General features: G+C 48.3%; 1 protein-coding gene and 1 pseudogene across 1 annotated transcript in view; both read right to left on the bottom strand.

Annotated features, from left to right (window-relative positions):
• Positions 1-12469: 12469 nt before the first annotated feature.
• The window catches only part of LOC144143161 (eEF1A lysine and N-terminal methyltransferase-like), a 124070-nt gene continuing 112702 nt past the window's right edge, over positions 12470-23837 (bottom strand). Inside the window, exon 13 of the mRNA XM_077674966.1 lies at positions 12470-12763. Within this exon, the coding sequence (XP_077531092.1) occupies positions 12498-12763 (266 nt within the window). The 3' untranslated portion in view covers positions 12470-12497. The remainder of the gene's footprint in view (positions 12764-23837) is intronic.
• The window catches only part of LOC144174626 (uncharacterized), a 5762-nt pseudogene continuing 1703 nt past the window's right edge, over positions 19779-23837 (bottom strand).

The raw sequence follows: 23837 nt of genomic DNA, 5'->3' as shown, positions 1-23837 counted from the left end.
ACGGAAGGGTGTCCATTTTTCTGCGGTGTTCCTAAGGGAGCGGCAGTGTTCGCATGCGGGTGCATGGCGAGGGAACCCTACTGTGTAATCGAGAACTTCGTGTCGCAACAGTGACCAGTCGTGCTGCCGAAGAAGACAGCGATACGAGACGTTGCGGACTGGCACCGGGTGTGTGTGCGTTTCGCTAGCGGAGCACAGCGGACCGTACGCCTTATAGCGAACGTGGTGCTACACCGGACATATTTTTCTTCGATTGGAACTCTAATTATTTTGGGAGTGTCCTTGTTCGAAGGGTTTTGTGTGCATGCATGCTTGTGTTAGCGTGTTATTCGCACACAGGGATGAGTTGTTCTCATTGTCGCTTTGCACGCCTGCATTTAGTTTGTGTTATTCACGTAGTGACCAGTGGGCCCCTACGTGAATCTTGTGACGGGCGTGTAAGGGTTGCAGGCGCCAGCGACGCTGCAAAGTCGAAAGCGTGGGAAGCGCGATTCCCTGAAGGACGCCTGAAGGGCTTTCTGGCAGCCAGCCTGTCAACAGCAGGCGGCCTTTGGATCATGCCGCCTGCGTGGAGACGAATTGTCTTGAGCCTCAGCTGTGCTGTGGCGTTGTATTGAGCGGCGAGTCGCAAAGCACAGTACGAGCGTGGGAAACCGCGGGTCGGATGCTCGATGAGCTTTTGCGTGGACGCGGTGGCGGTCGCTTCGGGGGCCGTCTGCGCGCGCGTTTAGCCAGAGGGACGGTTGTAAAACAAAGTGGCCCGACGCGCTTCTGATAACGGGGAGCACGGGGCTGTCAACCATGCTTTGTCGGCGGCCGATTGGGGCCGTGGTTGGGTCTTTGTTGGCCCGCGCGCACACTAAGGAGGTGCGAAGATGTTTCGTTGGGAATGCGACGCCGCGGGGTCCGCGCGCCCCATATGGTTTCTGCCGAGGATCGCCCGTCAATGGCGGGGAGCCTCGAGAGGCGCGCTGCGTTCGTTAAGAGAAACGGATACGCGTCACCCCGCGTTTGTGTTCTCGGTCCAGCTTTGGACAAGGCGTTATACGCGTAAAGTGCGGGCGTGGGAACGGGCAGGGGAGGCGGCGTGCGTAGAAGCTTGCCCCGGGCGCTTGCACGTGTTTCCTCGGATGTTTGAGTGTTTGTTGTATTTGCTTGGTTCGTTTTTGTGATCTCTTCCTTGTTTTTTTCTGGTGGGAGAGAGTGACCAGCGTTTGAGGGTTGCGGGGGGCGTTGCCTACCGCGGTTTAGGCCCGGATTTGGTGATACATCCAATCAGGTGCCCAGGAGATACCGATTGGCCTGTGTATCGGGGGTGGGGCCTAAGTAACCCATTAAAACCACGAGACACGAGGTCTCGGGGTCGAATCCTCAAGGTTTAATGTGCTATGCACGGCCGGCGTATTGCCGGGCTAGCCAGGTCAGGCTAGGGAGGATCTCACCACTTGGGTAGTTTTTAGGCCAGGGTCCGTCGTTGACGGGGGTGCTGCGTGCACAAAGTTTTAGCTGACCTGGAAACCCATTTTATTTCTTACTTTGTTAACTCTATCTTCAGTTTGTCAATATTCTGTATATATCTTCTGTGTGAATATACAGTTTTGAAAAACCCTCCATCAACCATCGTCGTCGTGTCGTCAAGTGCCGCCACCATCAGGCACCAACGCAGATCATCATCATCATCTTCAACAACATCAAGAGAACATCGAACCTTGACATTTACTATCACCTTCAAGCTTCAATTTAAGTATGTCGTTAGGTCATTAGAGCAAAACTGGTGACTAGGTGAGTTGGTACAGATGCATGACAATTAATGGGGCAACAAGCAACGGGCAAGGCTGGACAAAAAAGAAGTGCTGGCTTCGAGAAAACCAAGCTTTTAAATAAATGGCCACATGTCGAAACAAGTGAAACCAAAACAGTGTAAAAACACTCCAAAACCTGGGAGGCACGTCAGATGTTGCCGGTGTGCAAGCGAGTTGCTTCCCATTGAGGGCGACAACAAAAGGCCAAACGACCTACACGTGTGGAAGGTGCTTGAGGTGGGAACCAGAACTGGAAATCTTTGTTCGTAGGAAGTACTGGTGCACAAAATGGGCGGGAGATCACCCAGATTCTTAGCTGACACTGGTAGTAAATCGATCCGTAACACAACTACACTAAAAAAGACGTGCTGTGCTGACAGGGTGAGTCGAGTTGTTCAGACATTGGAAAATGCAACCGTATGCATTAGGGTATGTACTTCTGGCAAATAAGATTACTGTGCTGGGCACGCCTGGTGTCTAGTATAGTCGAATTATACCAGATGGTTTGCAAGGTGTGTTTGAATGAACTATTTGTTAAACTGGTGATGTTGCCTCGGAGTGTTTTGCTACATTAAATGGCGTAATGTCAAGTGATGCAGCGCAGAGGTGGGTATGCATGTCAAATATGTGCTTGGCCTCTTACTGGAGTGTGGTCATAACTCAACAGTAGATGCGAAGGTAAATCCTCAAGACTCTTACGGCATGTAAGAGAGGAGTGGAAAAGTGTCAATATATATAGTATCATACTTATAATGCTCTGCTGGCAAAATTTTGGGGGCCTTCAAACAACGTGTAAATTCAAATGGTAATTTTGCGCGGAGTTCTTCAATACGAGGTGGCCAGTGGATTGACTTAGGTATATATTAGTTTTGCAACTAGAGTGCTGTAGTTCCAGTTGCATTCTTTCACAGCTTGTTTTTTGGATTAAGGAGAATGTATAATATCCGCCGTGGTTGTGCAGTGGGTAAGGCATTGTGCTGCTGAGCCCAAGAATGCAGGTTCAATCCCGCTAGTGCACAGCTGCTTTGTGCTAAACACTTGAGCGTCGTGATTTCCTGGGCACAGCCTGGGATGCAATGTCCAGATGGTCGAAATTATTCCAGAGCCCTCCACTACGCCGTGCCTCAGAGGTCGGGTGTAACTGTTAAGTTCGGGCTCCGCATGTAATTAATGAAAGCCGCCGGTCGCTCATGTGTTGGCGTCGCCTCCGCTGGTAGCTGCTATCCAGTGTCCCTTTCATGTAGCCGCACGGACGCCTAGTTTGCAGCCGCCGAGAGCGTGTTCTACGTGCCCCTCATTTTGTGTGTCAAAAGACGGGGGCGATTAGCTTGAGTACCTCGGTCGCGTCGGAGGTGGCTGGGTCATTCGGCATGACAAGCTGACGAGAAGCTGAATGACGGTATCGGAAAGGCGCGCGGTGTTGTTTTTGAGAATCTGCGAAGCCGGCGCCAGGCGGTGGTCGTTGACGGGTCAATCGCCTCGGAGACCACCGAGTGGGCCTGAAGCGCGTCATCCGGGGGGACTGGCGGCAGGCGGCGGCGCCCCTTTAGTCTGGGAGGGGATTAGCAACGACTCCCTCTTTGTCCTGTTGCGCGCGCAGACGAGGACGCGGGAAGAGGTTAGCCGCGCGAGCTTTTAGCAGATGCCGCCCGCTGAACGTAATGTGTGTCCACTTAGGCCACAGATGTCCTGTGTTTGCTTGTCGGGTGCCATGGCGTTCGTGGGAAACGCACTATGAGTGTGTAAAGCCCCAACCACATGGAGCGATTTTGCGAGCGACTTGGGGCGCGACGCGACTAGCGTCGAACTACTTTTCGCCGCGCACCAAGTCGCTCATCGAATCGCTCGGTTCTGGGTCGCCAGAAACAGTCGCTCGCCTCCCGGAAGTGGCCTCAGCGACTAGCCAATAGGAGAGCCCCTACGTAAGCACGCAACCTCCGGTTTAAAGAGAACGGGGGGGAGATCCACGCAGACGACGTTTGCAGTGCAGCGGCAAAGAAAGCTTTGCGTGGCAAAGCTTGAGTACACGCTGAAGCAGAAGCAAGAAGGCTCCCGCTCACACTGGGTGAGACCCGTGCGGGAAAAACGACGTCAAGAAAGCGAATTCTTCACGGCGTTCATGTTGGAGCCGAGAAACGAGGCGCAGAAGGAAAAGCGTGCGCTATCGCTAACCCAAACCAGTTTTAGAGATGCAATGAAGTGCAAAAAGCAAGGTAGAAAGGCGTAATACTTTTTAGTCATGCTTTTTGTGACAAATGAACAAAAAAAAATGTTTGCAAACATCCAGCGTACCAAGCGCGTTACTATGCGCAGTGCGGAAACATTGAAATCGCCATCCTCAGTCGCATGCTCAGTCGCTCGAGCGGTCGCTGTCATGTGGTTGCCTCGGCGAGCGACTTCGGTTCGGTGACTGCGGATCCTAGTCGCGTCGCTCGTCGCGTCGCTGGAAAAATCGCTCCATGTGGTTAGCGCTTAAGAGAGAGTGTTAGGTCACGTGACCGCAGGTGGGGACATGTGTGTGATTGGCTGGTTCCTGTGGCCAATCAATGGTTTGTAATAATTGTTTTGAAAGGTTTTTCTCTCTTTCTTAAACGCCCCCTTTTTGGAGGCGGGGTTTTTGCTATCAAAACCGGAGTGTTGGGTTTTGTCTGTTCTGTGGTTTTGTCGAGGGTCGGTCGAGAGGGGATCTAGTTCAGCATATATCTCGGCCGAACAGGCTGCTGCTGTCAGAGTGACAATGTAACCGTCACTCTGACTTGATGTAAACTTGGAGTAATGTAAATATTGTAAATAAACCTAATATCCAGCAAGGAAGGCAGTCCCCATCCCTCACCCACTCCAAGCATCGGTCGTCGGTCATCGGAGCGAGTCGAGATCGTCCTCTCGGCTCGCGCATCAAAAGAACATCACTATTTCGTCTCCATCAGTTCGCCAAGAAGATGGAGAGGCGAAATTTAACTGTAACTGCGGCATGTAAAATCCCCATGAATTTTTTAAATACAGATTTCATTTTTTTATGTTGCAAACTTGTGCCTTAGTAGTAAACACTTTTGAGGCTTTCCTCAATTCCATACTTGCTAGAGCTTCAACTTCTTTTAGAGAACAATGAGAGACGAATAGAGCTGTATTAGCTATGGAGACAGCTGCTTCGGAACGATATAGGGAGTTGCAGTCGATGATAAACAGAAAACACACTAACACGACACCGAGAAATGACCCCAAGGGCCAGTACTCTCTTGCCAGCTGATTTATGTTCCTAAAATAATTTTTATTCTGTTCAGGTCTTGAGGTCCCCTTCATTATTTAACTTGTGTGTTTGAGGTTGTATTTTACTGCAGAGCATAAAATGCAATCAGTTTTGGCTTATGTAGTGCACGTTTGAAGTTAAGCAGCAATCCTTTGCACCAAAATTTGGGATAATTAATCTACCCTCTAAATCCTGCACCTGGAGTGCAGCTATACCAGAACGACAATTTCAGTTTTGTCGTTGGAAAAGCTATAACTATGCAAAATACAGTATGAGGAAACACTAATATTTCGTTAAATTTCACTGCGCAAAATTTTGTACTAGCAAGAACAAGTGTCATAGTATTGTTGCACTAGCTAATCCACAAGATTTCAAATGCGGCAAAAACTGCAAATCTGATTGGTATGTCCCAAATTGTGGCCAGCGGTTGACCTCACTAGTTAAAACAAAAAAGAAGAATTGAATTGAATAACATTTGAGATGGGGATGGCCACATCGCCGTAGTTGGGAAGGGTAAGGGAAGACGAGGAGGTGGTGGCGATCAGTCAGTCGTGCTGGGCTTTGAGAAAAGGCACATTCGGAAATGTAAACAAAATTGGTCATTTTGACTGTAAGGATACCGCTCCAATACTTCGTGTTACGTTAACGTTGGAATGGGGGGGGGGTGAAGATCATCGTCATCACCAGCCTACCTACGCCCACTGCAGGGCAAAGGCCTCTCCCATTAATTTCCAATTACCCCGGTCCTGTGCTAACTGCGACCAATTTATCCCTCCAAACTTCTTGATCTCCTCTGCCCATCTAACTTCCTGCCGACCCCTGCATATGCTTGCCCTCTCTAGAGATCCACTCTGTTATCCTTAATGACCAACGGTTATCTTGCCTTTGCATTACATGCCCTGCCCACGTCCATTTGTTCTTCTTAATTTCTACTAACACAGTACTCTCGATAAACGGAACTTCAAGGGACCGGAAAAATGAGTTCCGTTTAACAGGAGTTCCGTTTACTGAGAGAGTTGTTCTAAGGTGCAAATTTATGTGCGTACGCACTTCTAAGGGCATTTCATGGAACTGATTGATGATTTGATTGTAGAATTTAACGCGCTGACGCAATGCAGGCGATGAGGCGCGCCGTAGTGGAGGACTCCGGATTAATTTTGACCACCTGGGGATCTTTAACGTGCGCCGAAATCTCGTACACACGGGCGTTTTTGCTTTTCGCCTCCATCAGAAAAGCGGCCGCCGCGGCCGGGAATCGAACCCGATACCTCAAGCTCAGCAGCGCGCCTTTTTTTTTTTTCATTTCATGGAACTCTAACCACTATAGAAAGTGACTGTAGCTGATAGTTTTCAGAAAGCAAGAAAACTACAAGAAGCGTAGGCACAGCATTCACAAAGTTGATTTGGCAACAATGGGTCGCTGTGCACTACAAAATGCGTCAATTATTTTTGATTGAGTCCTTGCAACTGCATCTTCACGGAGGCTAGAGGCCTCAACTTCGCGAGTGCTTACGAGCCACCAAATTTAAAAGATGGCAACGTGGTAATGAAGGACGAATAGCACAACGATGGCACGAACGAGGCGACAGGAGGTGAGCCCTGTAGCCTCGGCGTCTAGAATCGAGACCGAACGACTGGAACAAGAATTGCGATGTTGCATTCGTTGCGCTAACACGGCTAACCACTTACGAGATGAGGCTTACGAGGCCAGCAAGGCTAAGAAAGCATGGAGGAAGAAAAAAAGCGTAAAAAGCTGATTCTCATGCCAGTGTATTTCACAAGAAGTTCCATTTCTGGTTCCAATTACACGGTGATGCGGAAATTTTAGTTCCGATTACCGAGAGTTTTTTACGTTATCTGAATACAAAACCAACCAAATTCCAGGCAACTGTTCCGTTTAGGCGGCAATTCCGTTTAAGCGATTTCTGTTTATCGAGATTCTACTGTACAGTGAAACCTCGATATATCGAACAGCGCGGTGCCCGCGAAATAGTTCGATATAACCATAATTCGATATATAAAATCACGTAAAAAACGAGTCATAAACTGGTACAAATCAATAAATGAACGAATTTTGCTGTAAATACTCACTTGGTGCTTCAAAGTATTTATTTTTTTAGCTTAAAGTACTACAGCAGGGTAGCCTGGCGTGTTATACACGACTTCCTCAACGTAGTCCAAACGTTCCACTAGCGACAGGCCGGTGCCTTCTATTGCGCTGCATTAGCGGTGCGGTAGGGCCAAAACCGCTGAAGCCTCGGTCGAAGTCGGGAGCGGGGCACTAGCAGCGCTTGCGGGTACAACCTCGGCTGCGTCTTCGTTTGTGCGCTCAGTAGTAACCTCCGCTAGGATCTCCACATCCGTCAACTCCGCCGTCGTTCCGGTGCTGTCGTCACCGCCAACAAAGTCATCAATGCACATGCTTCGTGGCTCAGCACCAACAAAGCGCTCCAGCTGGCCCCAGGTTTCTTCAAGCTCGCATTCTTCTTTTGCACCGTCCAATTCTGCTTCGGTGCAACCGATGCGCAGCAGTCGGGAACGCCCATCACGCCACCACTATCCTCGAGGGTACTGCGCGATAGCTCGTCGCCTGTCAACAGAGCGCGAGCGGTCTGGGCAGTCTGGGGTGGCGGAGTTCATGGCCGTCCCAGTTCGAAATAAAAAATTAAAAATGCACGTGATTTTCCGCGTGATATAGAAAGTGTTCGATACAGGCAATAATTCGATATACCCGTGTTCGATATATCGAGGTTTGACTGTACAGTGGAACCCCGATAATACGACTTTAAAGGGTACGTGAGAAAGCGTCGTATGACCGGGGTGTCGTACGATTGGGGTGCCAGTAAAGCCGGCCTACTAGTTGGTCGCATGTGACAGGTGGGCTAAGAACCTATTTAAACTATAATATTTAGCGCGTTCTCACGTAGTTTGCGAACCTTTAGCCCAAGTTTTAAAAAATCCCAAGTTTAAAATCCTAAGTTTAAAAAAAAGCAGCGCCTATGTTGTGCCCCCTTCCCTTCGTAAGTCCGGGGGATGTATCAGCGGGGTTCCACTGCATATCCTTAACACGCGTTTGTTCCCCTACCCACTCCACTTTCTTCTTGTCCCTTAATGTTACACCCATACACCCATCATCTTCCGTTCCACTGCTCGCTGAGTCGTCCTCAATTTAAGTTGAACCCTCTTAGAGAGCCTTCAAGTTTCTGCCCCGTAGGTGAGTACCGGTAAGATGCAGCTGTCATACACTTTCTTCTTCAGCGACAATGGTAGGATGCTATTCATTATCTGAGAATGCCTGCCGAAAGGACTCCACCCCATTCTTATCCTTCTAATTATCTCTGCCTCATGGTTGGGATCGGGGGTCACAACTTGGCCTAAGTAGATATATTCGCTTACCACTTCCACTGCCTCGCCACTCTTCTCAAACCGCTGTGCTGTCCCGAGGATATTGATCATTACTTTATTTTCCTGCACATTAATTTTCAGGCCCACGGTTCTACTCTGCGAAGATATAGGGTGTTAGATCGATAAATGGGCATCTTTAAAGAGGCCATGAAGACAAAATACAAGTGTAGTTCATTAAAAAGACTTTTGTTTCAACAATAATGACACCCATTTAATCACAAACTTTGAAGAATTAATGGAAATATTAAAGAAAACATTTGAAGCAGTGGCAACCCCCCAGCCACTTTCAGGCAACTTTTCTATGTCACAGTATCTTGCTTGTTCGATTGGCGTCTGCTAACCAAGGCCACCCTCAACAAACATAACTGGGCGATTGCAGGGGGCCTCCTGATCAATTCGATTGCATCACTTGAATGCTAACGTGCAGTTGACACACTAAAAACTATGTTTTGGGCGCCAACCCATATGACGTCCCATCTGTCCATATAATATCACTGTAGTGTGAAGTTTGAGTTTGCAGTACTACTGGTGTTTTTTTTGGGGGGGTTAAAAAAAGTTTTTCCTGGACGGCATGGAACTCAGTGAGGTACTGGAGGCCAGTTCACATTAAACAAAGTTGCATTTTGTTTTCATGGCCCCATTAAAAATAATACATGACAATAACTTCTAAGGAAAATTTTGGTTTCCAACACCAGTGGAAGCAGCACCCTATAAACAAGCGTGTGAGGTCATTCTAGCTGCCAGAAAGCATTCCAGAGATGAAGGATCCAGCCTTTTGGCTTTAGAACATAGTATTTTAGTGCACAGTGTTGTGCTATACTGCTAAGATAGCAATTATAAAGAGCACTGCAGAGCACTAGCTTTTGACGTACTGCACAGGATGACTGTAGTGCTACATACGCACTGTGTTCTTTGACTGAAGGAGGCCCAAGAAGCCCAATACTGGCATCATTTGTGCAACTATCAACAAATTTCTGCATGTATGTGCATCAGGAAGGGTGGAAGGCACTTTGCAGACCCATTAAATGCATCTCCGTACTAGTATGTGCCTTGCGCTACTGTCGCGTCTTTACAGGAGCATCCTCGCTCTACAAAATAGTTCCAAAGGGCTTGAATCTGGCCACCCGTTGTCCCTCACTACTGCGTGCAGCTGCACATCCAGTTTTCATGGAACAGAAAAATCCAATCTGGTTCAAGCACAGAGAATCAGCTGATGAGAGGATGTAAAAAAAACCGCCTCCAATCCACGCTGTGAAGGTGGTTGGAAAGCAAAACTTTAAATGACACCCACAACAATTGCCCATGCGACATCACTTGAATTCACATACGTGGCTCTACACAGAGTGAAACCAAAGATTCTGCAAGCCGTTACCTGGAATTCGCGGGGGCGGCGTCCCGAACGCAGGAGCGGCGGACACTGCTGCCGCTGTAGCCTGGCCGTGCATCGGCAAAAAACGGAGAGCAGCATCTTTCGAAGGGTGAGACAGCCGAACCTAGCCGTCCTTATGTGCTAGCTAGTGGCTGCACTACTGCGCGATAGTGTCACTAGATAAGGTATAAGAGTAGCGGCACTCAGGCACGCATATCAGCAACAGTGGCCATTTTGGTGTTTATCAGTGTTGCGAGATTGCCTCTTCTACCACCTCGCCGCTAACTTCTACCGGGGCGTTTGTTAACAACACTGCCGAAGACACCGAAAAACGGCATCTTCGTACGCACTTCAGCTGCTGAAATGCTGCTACACGCGTTATCTTTGATTCGTGTTCGAAACAACGTTAGTCGCGCGCAGCCGCAGAGCAGGGAGGACAAGCTATGTCTTCCACAGTTTACCGACTGAAAATGCACAAGCAACAAAATGGCAGCGCCTATGAACCGTCGCAGTGTAAACAAGTGCCACGTGATGCGAACCGACCAATGATCATGGCGGCGGCACGGAACAATAGGAGAAAAGAGTGCCGATACTCTGTAACCTTATCTAGTGACACTACTGCGCGACACAAGCGTAGACACCGAAACAATTCGGCGTGTGAGCTTAGCGATTCTCATTTATACCGATTTAAACTACGTAGATAGTTTCACAAGTTTGAGAATTGCGAGAAAGCTGAGGGAACTTTTATAATCGCTATTTATCAGAACCAGTTGCTCCTTTCGCCTTTTGTAATACCTATTAATAAACACAACCGAATTGGTATTCACCAATTTAGAAAACGGAGTCCCATTCGTGGCAAGCAGTGCGCAAAAAGTAGTGTTCCTCTAGCGGCCAGATGTCTGTATGTGGTTTGTTCATTTTGTTTTCCTGCTCTGCAAATCAATCCTTAATGTATCTTTGCCGTACGACCGCTTAATTCCATCGGGTCCTGGTCACCCAAGAGGTGCTGTCGAACAAGTTAATCAAGCCGTGCGAAGGAAGCGCGCAATGGACGGGAAGCACGCCAGAACAGGCCAAAAAAAATTTCACTATCTTCCCGTAGGGTAACCCTGAGTAGTATGCAAAGCAGCCGTGGGGTCGACTCAAGTTCCCATTAGTTTTCAATTCGATCGCGGCATTGCGGGAGGAGAATGAGGGAAGTGGAGCGCGTGCGCGCGTCATTTATACCGCGGAGCTACAGTGGCGCCCCCAGCAGAGTATGCAGCGGCTACCGTCACGCCTCTAAACCTAAGCTGCTTCGCATTATCGCGCCCGGAGCCGCAGGTGTTGCCATTCGTTGCGCAATCCCGGAGAGGAGAGGAGGAATGCCAGAGAGGAGAGGAGCATTGGAGAAGAAAGGAGATGGGACAAGGAGAGGAGAGGAGGGGGAGGAGGATGTGCATGCGCAGTGGGGGTGTGGACGCCGCACAACGCTGGAGGGGACAGACGCAACCATAAGCGACCATAAGGGGCGACCTTATCTAAAACAACCGCCGCTAAAGCAGACAACAAAGCCATCCCTCCAAGGTGCCCGCTGGAGCGAGCAGGCAGCTGCACGCGGGGAATGCTGGGTAATAGTGCCCTATCAACACGCCATCTACACTGTTACACTGTGCACCGAGAATGAAAACCGCCCTCCACCCTCCCATCCGCGTTGGGAGTTTCTTATCCCAATGAAGGAATCGTTGGCTGGCAGAGGTAGAAAGCTTTGCTGTAAAAGAGTAATGCTTTTTGCCCCAGTTAGCCTTGTGCTGTCCTCCCCGGTAATTCACACACACATGAAAAATAGCCATTCTTCTTTCAAGTCTATCAAGTAAACCATCAAGCCCGTGTTATCGCCATGCCATGCTAATTGCTGCCACTCACTTTTTCCTAAAGGCAACACAAGTGTTTACACAGCGATGCTTTTCTGATAGTTTTTACCCGTGTACCTTTTCAAAAAGAGAAGGACAAGACTATTCTGTTTAGCTAGCAGGTATATTCACAGATCTAAGCAGGGCACTGCACCTTTCCACCGAGTGGTTTTGTACTGTATGAATGTGCTCTGGAATCCCCATGAAAGAGGAAAAGTGATTGCCAAGTAAAAAAAAAAAAAGGGGATTTGGGGCCAAAAGTTGCTAACGATAGTTTCTTATGCATCCTTCGTGCATTCAGATTTCTACCACAGCTTCAGTGTCGTGTGAAAAAGCCAACATTACCGCGCATGCTTTGCGGACCCAAAAGAAAAAAAAACAAAAGGACAAGCCGCCAATTTTTAGCAGTATCATAATAGCGCCAACATGTTAGCGGGCGCATGTAATGGGGGCACTCGGTAAGAATACAGGCTGCGCAGAAAACATGCATGGAGAAGGCTCCAACATGTCCATGCTCTCAAGATACTGGCGAAAAATTGGCTGGTTGTACATTTCAAAGCCAAAACTTCCTGTTGCCCCCAAGTTCAGAAGGAAAAAATGGGGAGGGGCCATGTAGGCTACTGTCTTTGCAAACCTGTGACACGTTTCTGCACTAAGTGACAAGCTTAGCAAAATGTATTCGCATCATGTACCGTCCCTCTTCACTGCACCACTTAGTGCAAACCTTGCATACAGACAAAATAAGCCAGGCAGCTAAATAAAACAATCACGCAAACTTTAATTCACGATTCGCCCACAACTTTCAGTCCCACCATGAGGTTAGAGATGTCTGCATTCTCAGTGTTCTTGATGACAGTGCTGAGCTGCTGCACATAACCGGCCAGGGTAGCATCGGTGACGTCTCGCTTGTCGCGTGTCAGGTACAACACTTGGTTGACGTTCCGCTCTACGTCGTGGGCAAGTACGGCGCCAAAAATGCCCTTCACCTTCTTGTGGATCTCAGTCTTCAACGCCTCGTTGCGGCACACGAGGTTCATCACAGTGGCCCCTGCATTCAAAGTTGGGAAGATGAAAACACAACAAAAAAGACACAGCTCAGTGAAAAAAAAAAAAAAAAAAAAAAAAAAAAAAAAAAAACAATTTCACAAAAGCAAACCGCTGCTCACCAAAGTGCCAAGCACAATGCTATGCTGTTGTCTTAAGTTTAGGCTTAAAGGAGTACTGACACGAAATTTCAAAGCTCAGATAACTATGTAAAAAGCTTCCTTTGTATATAGGCCTCGAGCTTCGCGATCGCTGCGTCGCCTGCTGCCGCTTCTCCACAGCGCTTACGAGATGACCACAGCGCAGATGAAAGGGGCTCATGCAGTTTTTTGGTTCTCTTTCACTTTTTTGCCTTCTTTTTGTTATTGTGATGTCTATAGGCAAAAAGTACGTTTAAAGCACTTCGAAAAACAACTGCATCCTGGTAGAGTGCTCAAACGCCAACAAGAGCTATCCGGGGACGCGGTAATGCGCGCTTCTAAGCTACTCTGATGGGCGTCGACGACGGCAGCAGCATATCACCACTGTCACCTCCAAACACGTCAGGCACAAGTGAATTCTACTGCGGCCTCGTTTAGACCTGATACTGGCATAGTGAGAGGTTGGTTTCGTTTTGCAGTGCCGACAATGAATGCGGCTTTGTTTCGAATATACAGTCAAACCTGGATGTAACAAACCTCTATGAAATAAATTCCTGGATTTAACGAAGTTTTTCAATTTCCTATTGCCAGCCCCATTGACACCCATGCATTTGCGACCTCTATGTAAAGGTGTGACGACGGTTAACGTTGGTGTAACAAAGTCGGCGAGCTGATCAGTCAATGTTTGCACTTTTACACAAAAATCGACCCGACCATAGCAATGAACTAATTTAGCAAATACTAGCACTACCATAAGGAGCCAGCAGCAATGAAAATGTCTGGAATCGCCTAAAGACAAAATTTGTCACGATGATGATGATGAACAGAGGGGCCAACACCATCCTGTGGATAACGTAGCAGTGACTTTTGGTTTAGCCTGCGTAGTGTGACACCACACCAACTAGCAAGAGTGAGTATCCTTCAGGTTCTTCTTTTACACCCGCACCGTAAAGTACAGTGCATTTGCACGTGTAGGCGCGGTTTCGGTTCCAGAACTAAGTTTTGAGGTGCCAGGCCGTCCTGTCATCGCGTAGTCGCAAGTCTCCACTTCTATCTGTGGTATCGGTTCGTCGTTGATGAGTGCTGCTGCTAGACAACAAAAAGTCGTGTCTTTTCAAAAAAAGCGCACAATTTTAAATGCCGTCACCACAGGCGAGAAAGAAGAATGTTGCCACCCTCTCAACAATCTTGAGTGCGGTAAAGAGCATCAATTTCTTCAAAGGGCACCATTTTAGCACGAGTTTGGTTCTTGTAACGCGTTAAGGCACCGAAGTGTCAAAAGCAAAAGTGATACTAAAGTTACGTTTGTTACTACAGGGGTAAGTGACCTTGCTGCTTTGGAGTGCCGTGTAGCGCCTAAGCTTGTGCGAAAGCAAGAGGCACAATTTGCGCAGTTTTTCGCTGTGAAATAAATCTGTGAAGGGTTATCCAGCATTTTGGTTTCTGCTTAATTCCTGCGAGCCTTAACTCAAAACTTGCATTAACGAAAAATTGCAAACTGCAATCCCGGTTGTCGTAGAAAAATATGATTTGGGGCTGTGATTACCCAATACCTGACAATAAATTGTGCCTTTGATTGGAATATTGATTGATTGTAGGGCTTAACGCACCGACGCAATGCAGGCGCGCCATAGTGGAGTTTGACCACCTGGGGGTCTTTAACGTGTGCCGAAATCTCGTACACACGGGCATTTTTGCTTTCCGCCTCCATCAGAAAAGTGGCCACCGCGGTCGTTGATTGGAATATAAGCCACACGAAAAATGTTAATTATATTCCAAGGCTGTGGACCATTAAGTATGGGGCCACTCCTGCCGTATAGCAAGGACCAAGAAGAGTTAATGAAACTCTGCAAAGTTCAGAAGAAACAGAATAGCTCATATGGGAATAAAAAAATCCACTGCAACTTCAGAAATGCTCAAGACGTTTGTCTTAACTGGAGCAAGGTAGGACTCGCTACATCAACTACATGCGAAATGCGTGAATACATGGGGAAGGGGATAAGGGGGTGGCTTAACTATTATTGTGTGCAAATACGGAGCGAAAGCAAGGAATGAATGCTTTAGTAATCACACACACAAGCTGTGCGTTCCCTTTCCTTTTGTTTTTCGACTTTAACGAAGAGCTGATCACTCAGCGGACGCATTTTCGAAGTATACAGGACAGGCAGTTCACAAGCGATAAAAGGTGTCGTTGGAAGAGTCGGGTAACTGATAAGGCCGTCCGATTTAAATTTGTGCTAGATTATTCAGGCTCCCTATGTCATGTGACGATGTTTCGAAGAACATTCGCAGACGCGAATATAAGCCCGTCTCCGCGCTGCTTGCGGATGATATATGGTAGCAGATGATAAATGTTTGCGAGCGCTTACTTCGCGACAAGACGACCCAGCATAAAATTCTTTGTTGTGTGCTGCATCCCGTGTATCATTTTGCATTATCCACCGTACTTACTGCATAGAATGTTTGTGAAATTTATGTCACATTGGCTTGTTCAGGGTAGTGATTAATATCTGAGATATGAAGCATAACTGGCGTGGTCAGGTATGAGCGCTCCGCTAGATTATGTAAGCTCAGAAAGCCGATTTACATCATAGTGTATAGCCGTACCATGACCATCTGAAGGAACGCTGCTTACAGAGACAGTGTTCGTAAACTTCAGGGAAGTGGAAGTACAATCCGCTCCATGTATATGCTGGTTTGGTGACGCTGGCTTAGGACACACACTTGGCGCTTATACGGACCGAATATATACCACTAAGATCGCATCAGAAGCATTTACACTCTCGTAAATACAACACATTTGCGACCCGAGTGATTGCTACACATAATTACCACATTTACTTGCATAATGAACCCACTTTTTTTCCAGAAAATTCGGCATGAATTTGGGGGAAGAGTTCTTTATGCGGGAAAAAATTGCAACAGATTGTTAAAAGTTGAAATTTCATATAATAAAGTTACTCAGAAACGCACTGTCAGAACCTTGCCATTTTTGTAAAAACACATAGGTAATTATGTAATCAAATTTTTTTTGTTCCAAACATGCTCGTGGCCCCTTACTCGCCATGGAGCTGTCCTTACTAAAGTTGCTTGCCGCCTCACATTTGTAGTCGGCCCACAGCGCACCGTCTTCCGTGCCGTCAAGGCATTCCAAAACTTCTTGTCCCACAGCCGGAAACTTTCCTTCTTTGAACCCACCGAAACACACGGTGATCCCTGTTCACCACCCAAAAAAACCTTGTTTTCGACCGTAGCATACATGCAGTGGATCAACACTGAAGTGCTGCCCAGCCGTGCAGTTTCCATGTGCATCAATGCATGCTCCACGACCTTCAGTTTTAATCTGACTGTGTAGCTCATGTACTGGCCCATCCTACGGAGCACACCAGGAGCACACCCACAAAAAAAAAGGTCGGAACACAGCTGAACAACAAAACCACGTAGCGTAATGGCGAATTCATGAAACAGCAAGAGCAGAGGAGTGCGTAGTCCGTTTAGTGCTTTGTTTGTACGCCGCCAGAACCGTAAAGAGCAGGGAGGGAGTGTGGAGTACATCTTTTGCTTTGTTCGCACGCAGCAACGTTTTAATGGCGCACGAAGGCTTGTTTTGCATTCAGCAGGTGGTGCTCCGCAAGCACACAATTTTTAAATTGTGAGCCACGGCATTCGAGCTCATGTCTCCTGCTACTGTTGAGATTTCTTTTTGTTTGAATGCGTTTCTAGCACTTCTGTGCGCACTTAGTGTGATATCAAGTTACTGCGATGGACTAGGGTGTGAGCAACCATGCTGAGATAAAAACATATTCCCGCTGCATTTTTTATTCAGTCACAAAAAAGTAAATTCTCAAGAAGACAAGTGGGGGGAGGGTTCCTTACGCGACTGGGTTCATTATGCGAGTAAATACGGTATGTATTTCCAACGCCTGAAAGCGGGAAATCTCAGTAGCAAACATGCCGCGAAACTAGCGGCAACATTGGGGAGTGGGCCGGAGACTCCCGTGGCTCGTTTCGAAACGGGCCGTTAGGGGATTTCAGTGGCGCCCCTACAGGCCACACTCAAGGCGTACATGGTGTATAAAGATTCCCCCCTGGAAGTTTAAACCGCAACCGTCCAGTAGAACATATTTTAAATCAATTTTAATCCTTGCGCGCATGAGAAGCTTATCCGCGCCATCAAGTGAGCTCATGACACCATCTGCGCTTCGACCCAAATGGGCGACGTCAGGGCTCCTGTGACGTATTGCGGCGGCCGCGGTGCTGTTGGCACGTGCTCTTCCACCTTGTGCACATGTCCCAGTTTTTGGGACTTATGTCATGTACACTACTGCCAGTCAGGTCAGTTAGGTGCGCGCATGTGCCCAGACCGGAATCGGCTGGGGTGCGACAAGAACAGTGATGTCAAATGTGTCTTCCCATCATGGCGGCTGCCTCGGTATTCGCTTCATCGAAACCAAAATTGACACAAATAAACGGAGCTGTAATTATTTATGCTGCATTCAACAGTCTAATGTGCCATGCTAATGATTGGTGGGCTCGTAGGAACCTATAGCCGCGACAAAAACGCAACACAAAAATTTCGTGTCAATTTTTTAAGTTTTGCATAATTGGTGACACCACAATGCAGACAAAGTCCAAATAACAGTCGAGGTTGAAAGCGGAAACTTCAAATTAGTACAATGTACCGTAACAATTTTGACTTGCCGGCGTTCTTTATTCCAAAACCTTGTGCAAATGAGCGTCTTTCTCCCTTGGCTACACAAAATGGCCATGAGCTTAGTGCCCTCTTGGCAACGTTAAATACCGAGAAAGAGGTAACTTTTTGTAACTGGCAACAATGCTCTAAAACATGGAACAGTTGTGTAACTCGTCTGTGCTTGTAGCACATGAATTTGTGACAATTTGCATTCGATCAAAAAAAGCAAAACGACAGTCCAACTCTCACAAATACAGTCCTGGCAGTACCCCTAAAACTTGGAGCAGTTGAAATACATAAAATATGTGCGCCTCTAAGAGTCATCTTTGTCTGAAAACTGGAAGACAAGAGGATGAGATGATGTACAACCTGCAACTGTTCAATAATGAAAGCAGATATAATGAACGCTCGGTTATAACAAACAATTATGGCATGACCGTCACGACATACACTAAGGCAGGGGTCTCAAACACGCGGCCTGCGTGCATGCGACCCGCGAACTTTTCGATTGCGGCCCGCCTTGCACATAAGTGTCTTCGTTCATTTACTGTAATTTGTTTTTTTACCCACCCAAGGTGGTCACCATGTGTTGAAGCATCACCGTACAACAAATATTTCATATTTCAGAATCGGCGTCCAGATTTTAGTCACCCTGCAGATTGGTATTAATGTTCCTCCAATGCTGACGCCAAATTCCATGCAGAAGTGATCCATAATATTTACAAGATGTGGGATAGGACCTGTTTCCTTCAAATGCCAGCGTTAGCTGAGATTTAATTACACCCCCCCCCTTTCATCTTCGATTCAACACCTTCTTCGCTGTCCCGGTTCCTGCGGGACTACATTTCATGACTGCGGCCCGCCCACTGATGCAAGTTTGAGACCTCTGCACTAAAGCACTGGCACCCCATTCTAGATATAATGAATGTGTGCAAAGGCTCAGCTTGGATACAGCAAACGACCCACCGTCGTGTGACAGGGGAAGGCAGCCCCAGTCACAAAGTGTCAGATGCACCTTGGGGGATCACCACGCCTTTTTTTTAAATAGCTGATAGCAGCCAGCAAAAGAAAGCAAGAGTGAATGAAAATGTAAACAAAAAAGGACCTCGCTGCCGTGGGTTCCAGGTCTCCCCCCTTTCTTCTGCCTCCCGTACACAGAAAATAGGCATTGAGAGAAGGGGGACACGAAATAGGGACACGATAGGCAAGACTTGCAGAAAATTGCCGCTCGCACAGTGCCAACATCTGTGAAGGGGGTATCCCCCTTAAGCCTTTCCGTGAATGGACAAAGTGGCAGGAACGCAGTGCCCAGATTGTGTGTCACATGAGCAGGACCAGACTACTTCGGAGCAGCCAGCTCACCATCACAGCTGATACTTGATGACTGCTTGTAGGAGCAGTGCATATGGCAATTCATAGCACAATTTTTACCCATATTATGAGCTATTTTCATGCACGTTTAACTTCATTTGGCCCTGCATTTCCATTCTGGTGGGTGAGCAGTACACTGCCAATGCTGTGCAGATGATGTCCGTGCCCACTTTGATGCGCCGGCCGTGTTCGCGCTGCGTTTTTGCGTACAGAAAAAGTTCAGCCCACTTATTACGAACTGCAGATATAACGGTCGAATTTAGCGTGACGATCAAGTTCATTATAAGTGAGCTCGACTGTATACAGTGGAATTTTGGTCATACGAATCTCAAGGGGCGGGAAAAATATTCGTATCCCCCTAAAATTCGTATCATCAGGAAACAATCAGAAAACAAGAAAAATGCGGTTGTTCCCTTTTTCATAGGAACCGGTAAAACACAAAAGTGAAATGTGCATTAACAGGAGCAGCTGAATGTTTGTGCATCGATATGAACTTGCATGGCGCTATTTGTATTTCATCGGTATGGCACCGTTAGATGCATCAATGTTAAGACACTGGATTGCACGTGCCGCAGCATTGCGTAAATCCGACTGAAACCACAGGCGCTCGCAAACCGTCCGTGCAAACGAAACCAAACGGGTTGTCAGCAAATCGTTTGGTGAACACACGGTCCGCTGCCGTGAAAAGAGCAAAGGAGCAGCGGACCGGTCACGAGCGCGACATATGCAAGTCGGCTTCTCCGCAGTTTACACTGCGCGTCCCCCGTACACGTAGGCGCTGGCATCGAGGCGCCAACTGCCGGCGCTCATAAGCGTCATGATGCAGCACCCGTGGCTTCCGCAATCTGCTGCCGCCGGTGCGCCACCGGCAGCACCATCTAAAAAGAAGGCTATAAGGCGCGTTTGTCGTCCCATTCACGCGTCTGTTCATAGCGCAGTCGGGAGCGCGTGAGTTCGTGGTTCGAATCCTGGCGTCGCCGCATCAATCGAAGTTTTTCCGGCGATGTCATTTCCGTGACGGATATGACGTCAGATCTTGGTGGACCCCGGCATAAAACACTTTTGTGTTAAAAGTGGAAACGTGCCGCGCATGCGACAGGCGGTGGCAACGTGGTGTCGGCTCTTGCCTTAAAGGGCTGGTGAAGAGCTTTTCAAAAAAATTTTGTTGGGGGCATTACATTATGGTTTTCGTGACGCTGAATTCGAAAAACATGTTTATTTTATGTGTAAATACACCCAAACCATCTTTTTTCGTCAAAATAAATGACCCCTGCCCGGCGGCGCGGTCAGAGTCCTGGCTGCCTTTCACGATTGGCCGGCTGCAGATGACGTCATATTCGGAAGTGCCGGCGCTGCGGTGACCGCTCGGCCTAAAGATCCTCTGGTGAATGGAGGGCTCACACAATCTTTCCTTAGAATAGGAAAGCCTGAGGGAAGTATAAACGCAAGAGGTTCGCTCGCGGCGAGCTCTCCTAATGACTCATGGCCGACTTGTTTCTCGGGTGCAGGGAAGTTGCGCAGATATTGGTTCGCCGCTTTCACTACCAGCGCTAGTCACAATTCCTAGCACATTTTTTCAACCCAGCATCATCCCCATCCTCGAATGTGGAACCAGAGTCCTTCAATGCCTTTCTGGTCATGAAACTTCGCCGTCATGCTATGGGATAGCTTCGTACGCTGCCGCGCCGCGGCGCTGGTGTTGATCGGAGGGCAGCCGGGGGCGTGGTCGGAGCGCGTTTCGCAGGGAACGGACCACGGAGTAACATAAAGCAGACGCTCGCCGCCTTATCATCAGTGCGCTCTCGCTTTACGTGTCGTGGGCCGCTCAAATGGACTGATCATTTTGTGAGTGGCAAAAAAATTTGGTGCGAACTGCGAACGCTGCTACTGCGTTCCTGCCTGCCGGTCTGGCTACAGAGCAGCGGCGGCCGTCTGATGCCTGTAGTAACCGGCATCCGGGCAAGCGTGGAAAACGTTGCCTTATTTCCCGAGGCGTGCTCTGGCAGCCTCACAACTGAAGAACGCGCACCCAAGCCGGGTGCGCCAATTTATACACAAAGCGTCGCTGCTGCGCACGTGCTGCTAGCCAACCGCTGCGCTGATAACACGATCGCGACACGACACTCCCTCCCTGCACAATTCTAAAAACTATCGTAGGTCAAACGGTCCGGTGGTCGTCGTTCCCTGTTGCTCCTCCGCAAAGGGACCGCCTCTTCACTGCTGGCCGACGGCGCTACCGTGGCACGTGTAGCCGGCTCGGCAAGGCGTTCCGTTGTAGCAGGGACCACGTCAGGTGCATGAGGCAGTTCGCATTCAGGGTGGTTGTCTGGATGATTGGTCGATTCAACGCAGGATGGTCGCAGATGGTCAGCGTGCACGAACCTCACTTTGTTTCCGACGCACACCAAATAGGTTGACGGAGACTTGACACACGTCACTCTGCCAAGCCACCATTTCACCACATCACCGCGCACAGAATGCACCAACACACTGTCACCCACAGCAAACACGCGGGGCCGACCTCTTCGCTTGTCAGCCAGAGTTTTCATTTTCTCCCTCCTCACAACCATTTCATTTCGAGTGTCCGGCCGTAGTAACGACAACCTGGTCCGCAGTTTCCTTCGCAGGAATAATTCCGCGGGGTGTCCTTCCCGTAAAAGTGTGAGGCGTTGTACGGTAAGAAAACAAAAAGTTGTCTAGTCTGTGTTGAAGAGACCTCGTAGTGCCTTTTTCAGAATCTTCTAGATTCTCTTTGGCAGTGCTTTCCTTGGTGATTGCACCGCGCGCTCCGCAGCTCCGTTACACTACGGATGATAGGGGGGTGTCAGTGTGTGCCTAACACCATTCGATGAAAGAAAGTCTTCGAACTCTTGTGCACGAAACTGCGGACCATTGTCAGTTACTACTTCCAAAGGAAGTCCATGCGCAGCAAACCAAGATCGCACAACTTCAATCGTCTTCGCGGCAGTTGTTACACCCATAGGTTTAATTTTCCAACCATTTGGAGTAGGAGTCTATGGACTAGCAGAAACATTTTTCCTTTTTCTTCTGCAAAATCACGATGTACTCTTTCCCATGGGTTTTGGCACACTTGCCATGGTGTCAAAGGTACAGGTTGAGCTTCAGGAAGGACAGACTGACAAATTTTGCACTTCCGCACAGTTTCTTCCAGGGCGCTATCCATGCCTGCCCACCATAGCATTGACCTTGCTACCGCTTTCATTTTGGTTATCCCTAAGTGCTGTGCGTGCAGCAACCCCAAGACAACACTGTGCAAGGACTGCGGCACAACTACGCGATTCAGCCACACAATGCATCCGTTATCTACACTGAGTTCAAACCGGCGCAACCAGAATGGCTTTTAACTGCTCGGGTACAGTTTTTTTCCAGCCGTGCCATATCATGTCACGAACGACACTCAACAGTTTGTCCTGTCCAGTTTCGCGCTCAATATCTTTCGCTATCAGCGGCAACTCTTTCAGTGGCGCAAAATAAAAAATATCTTCCACTGTGGTCGTCCGTGTCCGGCAGTGGGCAAGCGAGACAACGCGTCCGCATGACTGATAGCCGACCCTGGCTTATGCTTTATCTTGTAGCGATAGTTCGCCAAAAATGTGACCCATCGATGCACTCTTGCAGTGCAACTGCGCTGCCCTGCCGTTTAAGATCAAGCAGGGTTGTCAGGGGTTGGTGGTCCGTTAACACGTTGAAATCTCGCCCGTAAAGATACTTGTCAAATTTCTTCACCGCGAAAACTATGCTCAGGGCTTCTTTTTCTATTTGCGCATTGTTACGCTCGGACGGGGACAACGACCGTGAAGCAAAAGCGATGGGTTTTTCATTCCCGTTTTCAACGTGCGATAACACAGCCCCTAGCCCGTATTCCGATGCGTCACACGTGATTTGCAGTGGCCTTTTTACATCGTAGAGCTGCAAGACGCTTTTGTCGGACAGCATTTCTTGCAAGTTGCGAACGCCTCGTCGCACTTACGCGACCAATGCCATCTGCTGTCCTTGCGGAGCAAGTCGTGCAGCGGTTCTAGAATCGTAGCCAATTTTGGCAGGAACTTTCCATAGAAATTTACTAAGCCCAAAAAGGCCTTCAGCTGCGTCACGCTAGTAGGTTTCGGCGCCTCTTTGATGGCCACGACCTTTTCGGCCGTAGGGTGCAAGCCATTTTTGTCAATGTCATGCCCCAAATAAGTTATGCGCTGCTGAAAGAGCCTACACTTCTTGGCATTTACTTTGATACCATGTTCACTCAGGCGCCTTAGCACCTCCTCCACTCTGTCGTAACACTGCTTGTAGTCTGCTCCGGATATGACAATGTCATCCAAGTAGCAGGCAGTGCCAGGCATACCTTGCAGGATTTGATCCATTACAGCTTGGAAAATTGCTGGAGCACACGCTACGCCATAAGGCAAGCGACGGAACCTAAAAAGGCCCATGTGAGTGTTTATTGGTGAGCAATTCTTGTGCTTGCTCATCCAGTTCCAGCTGAAGGTACGCCTTCGACAGATCAATGACAGAAAACACGGTTCCGCCTTCAAGTGTGGCAAAAATATCCTCGGGCGGCGGCAAGGGGTAATGATCGACTTCAATTGCAGGATTCACTGTGATTTTGTAATCCCCACAGTGCCGAAGTTCTGTTCCGTCTTTCTTTGGAACAATCACAAGAGGCGTCGCCCACTTGCTGTGCCTTACCCGATACACTACCCCCCCCTTTTTCGAGATTAGCGAAATCTTGCTCGACTCGCTCGCGCAAGGCGTATGGCACTGATCGCGCTTTGCAGAACACTGGGCATGCGTTCTCTTTAAGTACAATGCTTGCTTTGAAACCCTTGATAGCACCAAAACCAGCATTAAATACATCA

This window comes from Haemaphysalis longicornis, unplaced genomic scaffold (genome assembly GCF_048455015.1).
Source record: "Haemaphysalis longicornis isolate Haplotype H1 unplaced genomic scaffold, Haemaphysalis longicornis Haplotype H1 scaffold_1, whole genome shotgun sequence".
Taxonomy (NCBI): Eukaryota; Metazoa; Arthropoda; class Arachnida; order Ixodida; family Ixodidae; genus Haemaphysalis; species Haemaphysalis longicornis.
The sequence above is the reverse complement of the archived record's forward strand: the minus strand, read 5'-3'. Positions and strand labels throughout refer to the sequence as shown.